Source organism: Trifolium pratense, linkage group LG2, assembly GCF_020283565.1.
Source record: "Trifolium pratense cultivar HEN17-A07 linkage group LG2, ARS_RC_1.1, whole genome shotgun sequence".
Classification (NCBI taxonomy): Eukaryota; Viridiplantae; Streptophyta; class Magnoliopsida; order Fabales; family Fabaceae; genus Trifolium; species Trifolium pratense.
The window spans coordinates 66,517,181-66,527,454 of record NC_060060.1 but is presented as its reverse complement, the minus strand read 5'-3'; the positions used below and the strand labels follow the sequence as shown (position 1 = coordinate 66,527,454).

The following is a 10,274-nucleotide window of genomic DNA, read 5'->3' as shown; positions in this document are numbered from 1 at the left end:
TATTTTTTATTTCTTAACCATTAACGTCATCACACTCTTTAGCATTTCTCAATACTTAATAGTAGTAAGTACTAGCATCCCTAGTAAAACTTTAAATTAGTGCTCAAGTTAGTCTTATACACAAATTAAATCACTCATTTCATAATAAAAAATTAATATTAGTATTAAGAAAATATTCAATCTCGCTGATCGACCACGTCAAAAAGATTATTAAATATCAATAATAAATTTGTTTAAGTGATGAGAATTTGATCTCCTCTAATAAGTAGTCAAATGTTAGATGTCCGACTTTTATATATAGAGAAGATTTGGAAGAGAAAAAGAAAATTACTTAGAGCATGAATATCACATGCTTTTCTTTATTCCTCCGGGGTTCCCAATTCATTTGTGTGAGAGGCATATCGATGTTTCACTTATAAGAGACATGTATCGTACTGAATCGTTAATATGCATATGAACGTTGTTAACTGAATTTAGTGGCATTAATCTGGTTCGAGAGTCAGTTATGACATCAAGTGATTCTAGCCTTATTCCGATCGCAGTTACGGATAATCGAACCGTGGTCCTTCATACTAAGTCCAACGTCCATCACCACTACACCAGCTAATGATTGATTGAATTAACTTATTTAAATTTATCTATTGACCCTCTCTTCGTAAAGTAGTTGAAGCTTCCATGATTTCCCTGCAATTTTTAGCCAAATTATTTTTACAAGTTTAGTATGTCAATGAATAATGTATAAAAGTAAATATATAAAAAAAAAAAAAAAGTCAGCTACCAAAAACAATTAAATTATTAAATAACATAATTATAGAACTCAACTTATGCACTTATTAATACAAATTAAGAGTAATATAAAAAATGTACCAAAAAAAAGAGTAAAATAAGAAAATAAGAATACCTTTGTGCCCATATGTTACCAGTACTTTCAACTCTATGATCATGGTATGCTGCATTGTTCCTAACACTAGAAAATTGTCCAGCCTATATAAATGTTCAAATCAAAACACAAAGATCAATGAAAGATTAAAAATACTAAACTAATAAACTTGTAAAAAAATGTTGATTTATTATTATTTTTTACTATTTAATCCATACTTACAGTAAAAGGATTCCTTCTAAAAAAAATATGTGCCAATTTTTCCTCAAGTTGCTTCTCCATGCGGTTATTCAAGCTGTCTTTGGGTCTCTTCGAATTGTGTTTCCATCATACATTTTATGAGACAATTTTAAAGTACTTATAAAAATAATTTATATTTTTTTAACTTATTTTCATAAATTCTTTAATATAAAGAAGTTCATTATATATATAAGAAAAATATTTTTTATTTTTTTTATAAATTAAGAGTATCTAGACATCAAGGACTGAGTAGACATATGTCAACTTCGTTGGCACATCTAAACACTCTCATCCTATACCTATATCTCATATTATTATAAATAAAAATAGAAAAAAATATGTACAGAGGGCTAGACCTAACCCCTAAAGTAAACAAAATAAAGCAGTACAAAATAATCATCCCGATAGAGAGAATTCACAAAGGACTCGAGTTTTCAGTGTTCAAAAACCCCCTCCCATTCATCGGGACATGTGAGATGTTTCACCCATAGAACGAGTGTTATATGGCTGACCAATAATATAAGAAAAATATTATTTTAATTTTATATTTTACTATACAAATAATATATACTATAAACTTATACCCGAACACTTATGCTATAAATCAATAAATGAGCATCATCTATGAAGAATCATTCGAAAAAATTTGAATTTAATTTTGTGAAAATTATTTTTTGAAATTTTTTATTTATCTTACAATCGAATTCTAAAATATCGAAAAAAATTCTCTTAAAACTAAAAGGTCAACATAAAAAAGAAAAGAAGAATGGAGGTTTGTAAGTTGTTTTTCAAATCCAAAAATAGCATGAAGGAAGGAAGAGGTCCACGCACGTAGATAATATACGTACAGTACGTCGTACGAGTAACAGAAACATAAATGGATCGATACAGATCTGTTTGATCTCAATTATGAATTATGATCATATCTTTGCTTTCCCAATTGAATAATCCAACCCACCTCCCCCTGACATTTTCCTCTTTCGCCCTTTTCCTATACCTTTTTTTAAGGATTTAATTTAGGAAAATGCTAAACAGTGCCCCCGGGCACTGGTTAAGCATCTTAAAATAGAAATTCTGTCTCGAAATGCGTTCATTCAATGCCTCAAAAGTACAAAAAGTTGTCTTTTCAATATAAATTTTATTTTTTATTTCCTTTTTAGGTATGCTTAACAAGTGCCCCGGGGGCACTGTTTAGCATGACCCTTTAATTTATATGCACTGACAGTGTAAAATAATTTTACACTGTCAACCAATAACAACCATGTATTCCGCCACATCACCCCATTTTACCCCACTATCTTTATATGACATGGAAGTTTAAATCATTCTTATTGGTTGCATGTGTAAAATAACTTTACACTGACAGTGCATAACAATTAAACTCTTTTTTTAATCCACCTCCACTTCCAGATTATTCATTAATTAATCATTTTTAAAACATTTTCTTACTGACAAATACGTGGGCTTGATAATAAAATGAATTCAAAAATCGCAAAGATTAAGGAGTTTTATCCTCTTTTAACAATAAAATAAACAATTATGAATACTGAACAGCAGAAAGGGAAGTAGAGAGGAAAGTGCCTCAGCATTGGAGATTGTGATTTTATCAAGTTTTTTAATTTTTAATTTTTAATTTTATTTTTGTTGATAGAATATGAAGTTTTACTTTAAATAATACGAGTAAATGACTAATTTGAAAGATATTCATTCCCGAGTCCATAAGCTAATTTGATGTTAGAATTTTACTTTGCATAATCCAACAAATATAAATAAGGACATTAAAAAAATTTGAACTCGAGACGAGAAACTCACTCCAAGATTCAAATATATTCACTTTTTTTTTTGTTACAAGGTTAAACGAAACAACAAAAGACAAAAAAAGAAAAAGAAAACGAAACTATTTTCTAAAAAAGAAAGTTTTGGCCGCATTCCTCCGGAGAATATGAAAGAGACCTTCCGAAAGATATGCCGTATGCGTGAATCGTGAGATCAAAATATGGAGAGGCTCAAAACTTGGGTAAAAAATTCATACAATTTATTAAGTCTAATGGTGATTTTATAAAAAAAAATCTTAACACTTGTATGTTAATAAAAAAGTTATTTAACAATTTAAACATATAGAAATTATTTTTTCAATATTAATTTTTTTTCTTTGTGTTTAAGGTACTATTGTATTTTTTGGCTTAATTAGTAAAATGGTCCCTTAAAGATATTTTTGGTTTCAGATTGGTCCCTTAAAGAAAAAAAGGTCCAAATAGGTCCCTTAAAGAAAAAAAAGTCCGAATAGGTCCCTTAAAGACATATTCGTTAATCAGTTTGGTCCTATTTAGACCTCTTTTTAGGGACCAAACTGATTAACGGAGATGTCTTTAAGGGACCTATTCGGACTTTTTTTTCTTTAAGGGACCTATTTGGACCTTTTTTTTTTAAGGGACCAATCTGAAACCAAAAATATCTTTAAGGGACCATTTTACTAATTAAGCCTGTATTTTTTTTACTACTAGTATTTTCAGTCCACTGAACTGCCTAATCTGATTAAGAGATTAGTTATGATATTGAATGATTTCAGTCCCTTCAATCATAATTATGGGAGATCGAAACTTGTTCATTCATACCAAGCACAACATCAATCACCACTGGAATAACTAACGAGGCAGAAACTACTATATTTAGCATTATCTATTTTACTAACATAAGCTCCGTACAGGATTAGTTTGAATGAAAGAATAGATGTAACCGACAGGTGTAGGTTAAGATAGAATTGGCCGTTATAAGATGATATGGTGGTGGGGGTGGCAGGTATAGAATACAGGCTGGACTGACAGAAAAGCAGTAATGATTCGCCCTCCGATTCGGCGACCGATCTTGTCGTTTTCTTCCACATCATCCTAACTACTGGGTCCCATTTCCCAACAAAAAGACGAAACTTCAAAATCCCACACGAAATCCTTATGCTCTACAGCCTGTAAGTGTGTCCTCAGTCAAACTCAAATCAAAACCAAAGCACAACCAAATTAAAAAGCAAACGAACCAACCTCACCCAACCGTTATCATCGTTATCTTATTTTCTTCCCTTTCCGTTTTTTATACTCTCTCTTTTTTAATCCAATTAATTTCCTATTTTTAACTTCAAAAATATTCTAACTGTTTCATTTATAACATAACTATCCCACTTTCTTCTCCATCACGTGAAACGCACTTTAACCATGACTATTCGAGAGCGTCCTGCGTGTAACTAACGCGCTTTTTAAAAAAAATCGGTTTTATTGTTTTTTTAAAATTTGGTCTACGACTCCGACTCTATGACCGACTAATTTAAAGGACTAATCTCACCGCTCACTTGCGGGATCATTTAAAGCCAGAGTTTTTTTTTGCTTTGTATGGACTTAACCATCAAAATTGGCACCAGAAAGAATCAATTCTGAGACCTTGAGATGAGCATACTCGAAGGACCCAGGTTAACACCACTAGACCAACTCCAAGTGGGTTAAAATTGGTTTTATTATCAATTTTTTTACAATGATCTGAGATCAAACACAAAACCTATAAAATACTACTCAAACCCTTCACCACTTAACAAACCCCGGTTGCTTTTTTTATTGTCAATTTGAAAAGGATAAAATAGGGAAAAAAAAGTAGATGACTTGTGTAATTGGGAGCAGCTGAGAAATGACGCGTGTCTAATTACAGCTGTATCCCAAATCCCAAGCTAACCGCTTCCCTACAATAAGCGGTACCGATTGCCCATAACGCTCCATCACAACTCCAAAACCTAACCTACCCAACCGGTTTCCTTTTACCTTCTCACATATAAACCGCTTCAACACAATACCCTTAAACCAAACCAATGCAATTCTATTCTCTATTCTCCACCACCACCACCACCACCCATAACTAACAACAACAAAACCTAAACAAAAATAATTATGAACACACCCATTACCAGAAAAGAAATGGATCGGATCAAAGGTCCATGGAGTCCTGAAGAAGATGAAGCACTTCAAAAGCTTGTTGAAAAGCACGGTCCAAGAAACTGGTCGATTATAAGTAAATCGATTCCAGGGAGGTCTGGGAAATCGTGCAGGCTTCGTTGGTGTAATCAGCTTTCACCACAAGTTGAGCATCGGGCTTTTACACCTGAAGAAGATGATACTATAATCAGAGCCCATGCTCGATTTGGTAATAAATGGGCTACGATTGCTAGGCTTTTATCGGGCCGAACTGATAACGCTATTAAAAATCATTGGAACTCTACTTTGAAACGTAAGTGTTGTTCTAGTATGGTCGATGAATCTCCACCTTTGAAAAGATCTGTTAGTGCTGGTGCTGCTATACCTGTTTCTACCGGTCTTTATATTAATAATCCTTCTTCACCTGGTTCTCCTTCTGGATCCGATGTGAGCGAGTCCAGCGTACCTATTGTGAACTCCTCTCATGTTTATCGTCCGGTGCCGACGAGGACAGTTACGCTTCCGGTTCCTGTTCCGATTACGGTTCTACCTCCCGTAGAAACGACGTCGTCTTCTAAATCTTCAAAATCACCAAAATCTCCAAAATCAAATGATCCTCCAACTTCATTATCACTTTCACTTCCCGGAGTCGATTCTTCGTCGGAAGATTCAAACCGTGTGACTGAGCCGCCTGTGAAGAACTCTGCTCCACCGCCTCCTCCACCAGCACTGCCAAGTGCGATTCCTTTGATTCCGATAATGACGACAGCTGTACCCGTTTCTGTTCCGATGGCGGTTCCGATGATGCAGCAATTTAACGATCCGGCGACGGCGAGGGGATCGGGATCAGCGGTGCCGTTCAATTTTAGTGCGGAGTTGTTGACTGTGATGCAGGAAATGATAAGGACGGAAGTGAGAAGTTACATGGCGGGATTGGAGCAGCAGAATGGGATGTGTATTGCTGATGATGGATTTAGGAATGCTTCTGTGAAGCGAATTGGAATTAGCAGGATCGATTCGTAAATATTATCGGAGAATGAAATGATGATGACGATGATGATGATTATGATCGCAAATTGGGGAAAAAATGAACCCTTTTCGTTTTAATCCCGTTTTTACATTTTAATTAGGAGTAATAATTTTGATTAATGTACAAAGAGAGAAGTTGTTAGAGAGAGTTGTTGGGATTAGTGAATGAAATTCATTTCCAAGAAGTGGAGGGAACGAAAGGGGGAATAGATGTTATTTCTGCAGACCTGAACTCCAGGCTTAGTTTAGTCCAAAAAGAAGAAGAAAAAAAAAAGTTTAGAATAAAAAAAAAATCTAAAATTTCAAATCTTGTTATAATTTTTATTTTCATTGTTTTTGCTTAAGCAATGGTAATGGTAAAATTTGATTGACATTTGAATTTGAATCTGAAAACAGTGATAGAACAACTGTTAACAGATTTTGAAATTAGTTAAGTTAGTTTAGTGATGGGAACATTAGTTGGTGGACAGCTGGTTATAGATATGTATGAAGTTTCTATGTAGGGGGGACCCAAAATATATAGATCTCTAGTTTAGTACTTTATTCAACTAACAACTAAATTTTGTTCTAATCTAATTATAATAAGCCTAATGTTTCTAAAATAAAATTATTAATTTAAGCTTAATGTTTCAAAGTTTCAACAAAGAACGGTTCAATAATAGAGCAGGTCACATCTCTTGTTAAGATAAAGTTGAGCTGACAGAAATTGTATGGAACAGTTTAGGGAAGAGGTTTTCCTCGTGCACATAACAAAGGCATTGACCTGAATAAATTGAAAGAACCGGTAGTTGAACTTGAAGTTGTGGATCAAAATCCACTGCTCAGCACAATCTCAAGTTACACACATACACATAAGATCTCAACCATTTATGGGTTCATACATAGTGCACTTTCATAAAATGAAGACATAGCATTCTCCGCTATTAATTTTAAATTGGACGATTCACGGTGGTTCTCGGATCCTCTTGGATAGCGGAACGTGTAACCTGCTTTTCAATTACATTTGTTCATGTAATCCATAGCCTAACATAACATAACGCAGCTGCGCGGGACAACCCGCCCATACAGCCAGCGGGGAGGATGACACTACTGGCAAAGACCGTCCGGCAAAAACAATAGGATGATTCATAGTGGTTCTTGGATCCCCTTGGATATACAACGTCTTAGCGGTTTTTATGCCTCAGCGGTTATTAGATTCGATATTGAAAGGTGTTGTATTTTATTTTTTTACGAACGAAAGTTGATGTTCTTAACGGTCCTTTATTACTCTCCAATGGATCCCCATTGAGCCCTACGTATACGTTTTTCCACGGCTAAAATAGATAGACTCACTCTTTGTTCTCTTATTATTTTTTTATCGTTTGAGTATTTACATCTATCCCCCAACTCAATGAAACGTTCCTCCAATTTGGCCAACTATCTCGATCGTTCAAATAAAGTATATTAAAAATACTAGTATTTTTTTTTTTTACTTAATTTAAAATACTAGTATTAAATAGCTCAAAAATAGTTAACTTTGGTATATAATAGTGACCAAATTTTATGCCTCTCTTTGCTTATAATAGTCAAATAAGAGTATTTTCTACTACTCCAGTATCAAATGGATTTATTCATTTTTTACTCGATCAATTGGATTTTATCTTCCCTTGATTTTGATAGAAATAGTATAAACGTTGGGTAGTTTTAAAATTAAAGTATTTTTAATGGTTTTAAAATCAATTAAACAATTTTACACTAAGTTTTTCTTTTATTATTGTTCTGGTTCTCATTTGAAGGGAGTTATAGTGATTTGGAGTTTGGCCGTAATGTAAGTTAATGTCTAACTAAAAATTGAACCTATTATAAATCGATTTTGAGTTGATTAACCCCTAGCCTAATGTCTTGATTATTTTACACTAAGTTTTATAAGTGGCCCAGAAATTAGGTAATAATGGTTTGGAAGAATGTAGAAGGTGTCCAATCTTTATTCACAAAAGTATAAACCCAAAATTTGGGGGCCACTTAGATGACGAGTTTTGTTTTGCCATTCCATTGTTATTATTTTATTTACAACATGTGAAAATAATGATTCCTTCACGGCCTAATTAATCAATCATGTTGAAGAGTGCTTCCAAAAGTAGAGTAGTATTGAGTTTTAACCCCAAAAAAGAAAGTATTTGTGTGGTGTTTGTGTATGTTTAGGGTAAATCCACAGCAATATGCTTTCGGTGCTCAATCTCTACCTCTACCTCGTGTGGTAGTTGGCTTGTGTCGTAATTGCTTCTCATATATTTCGCAACAATTTTCATGTCTATGAATATGTTTGGGGCAACTCAACCGGATTGGGATCAACACCTTGTTGGAGTAAGCCCTAAAAGCCAATCGATTTTGATAGAATCGTCTTTTGTATGGTGACTTTGATATATATATATATATATATAATAAAATATTTCTTTATTATGTTTGTTTCAAATTAATAAAGTCCCTAGAATAGCTAGTCTAATAAATGGAACATTAAGTGTGACTTAATAGTGAGACTCCATTAAACATAAGGACATTATTCTTAAAGTATCCATAGTCAAGTTTTACTGTGATGTGGAATAACAGTAAAACATAGAGACTATTATGTGAGTAGACTGATGACTTAATCTCACGAGTCATGGATGAGATATCAAGTCTTCACATAGATATAAATATTAGGAGTAATATTTATATTGGATTGACCCGCCATGAGAATACTACATAGTATGTTATGAAAAATGTCATAAGTTATTCTCATAGTGATAATGGTGTATACCACCCTTCGACCTGAAACCACTATGGACCCTAGATGTGGAGTAGAGTGCTTAGTTGCCGTTCAAACATTGTCCGTAACAGGATGACTATAAAGTCGGTTGATGGGTACTGCACAAATCATGCTGAGGGACATGAGTGACCTAGATGGAAATTGCCCCTCCTACATAACAGGAGCAATATCTGTAGGCCTCTTGATGGAATATGACTGATAAAATGCGTGGCCACGCCGAACTAAGTCAATATGAGATATTGAGCTTATTCGTTGCTCAGTATATTTTGGGATCAAGAAATAAGATATTGAACCATACAAGGGTGACACGATCTATGTCTTGTGTTCAATATAGATATAAGGGCAAAGGGGTAATTATACACACGATCGTTATCACGGAAAGGTTTCGTCAGATCACATGACATTCTCGTCACTTGGGTAGCAGTGATGTGTTGCTAGATACCGCTCATTGTTTATAATATTAAATATGTGATTTAATACTATTGCCAACGTTACGAGAACCTTTAGGGTCACACACAAAGGACAGATAGATGAGAGAAATAAATAAGTAAGACTTATTGATAAAACAATAAGTAGGACTTATTAGTAATTAAATAATTAAGTATGACTTATTATTTAATTTATGAAAATAGAGAAATGCGGTCCACCGTAAGGTACGGTGCAGTGCTTGGCTTGATGACCACACAAGTGGTTCTATAAATAGAACCGTTGTGATGAAGTTTGAAGAGCTTAACCTAATTCACAAAGTGAAACTTAGCCGCCGCTCTCTAAACCCTTATTCTCTCTGAATCTCTGGTGGAATTGGCTAGCACCGGTCATCGGAGAAGTTCTGTTCGTGTGGACTGAGTAGATGCATCGCTACTTTGCTTTGCTCGTGATCAGAAACAATTTCTACTTCAAAGGTTCTGCACTTCAAGAGGTAAACACGTAAACTTGTGGTTTTGTGTTCTTTGATTTGTGATTAATGGTTTAATCAAGATCCGTTCATCGGGATTGTTCCGCTAAGAGGATTAAATTTTTTGAAAAACTCCTCTTAAATCCCTTCACACCTTTCTTTTATCATGGAATGGAAATAAATCTTGGGAAATTTACTCTTTAGTCCTCCTAAAATTTTAATTTTACACTAAAAAATATTTTGGAAGTTGCGTTCCAATCCATAAGCAATTAAGCATAGTTCGAAAGTTATCTTTTGTATGCAACAATTTTTATCCAATTGTCCATCGTAGTATCACTTCTTAATATGAAAGATATCTTTTGAACCAACATATAGTTTGGAATGTAACTTTCGAAGTGTTCTTAAGGGTAAAATGGAATTTTAAGGGACCTAATTAAGAGCAATAGAGGGACTATAATGCAAAATTCAAAACTTGGTAGAATTTAAAAAATGGTC

General features: G+C 33.9%; 1 protein-coding gene and 1 long non-coding RNA gene across 2 annotated transcripts; one reads left to right on the top strand and one right to left on the bottom strand.

Moving 5' to 3' along the window:
• Nucleotides 1-641: 641 nt before the first annotated feature.
• Nucleotides 642-1,207, bottom strand: LOC123906380. Its single transcript, XR_006808866.1, has 3 exons — nucleotides 1,103-1,207; nucleotides 902-984; nucleotides 642-684 (listed from the first exon to the last, which is right to left on the bottom strand). It is a non-coding gene; the product is annotated as an uncharacterized LOC123906380 (long non-coding RNA).
• A 3,564-nt stretch (nucleotides 1,208-4,771) lies between these two features.
• Nucleotides 4,772-6,478, top strand: LOC123906379 (transcription factor MYB44-like). Its single transcript, XM_045956291.1, has one exon. The coding sequence runs from the start codon at nucleotides 5,047-5,049 to the stop codon at nucleotides 6,091-6,093; it is 1,047 nt and encodes a 348-aa protein (XP_045812247.1). The 5' UTR covers nucleotides 4,772-5,046; the 3' UTR covers nucleotides 6,094-6,478.
• The last annotated feature ends 3,796 nt before the right edge of the window (nucleotides 6,479-10,274 follow it).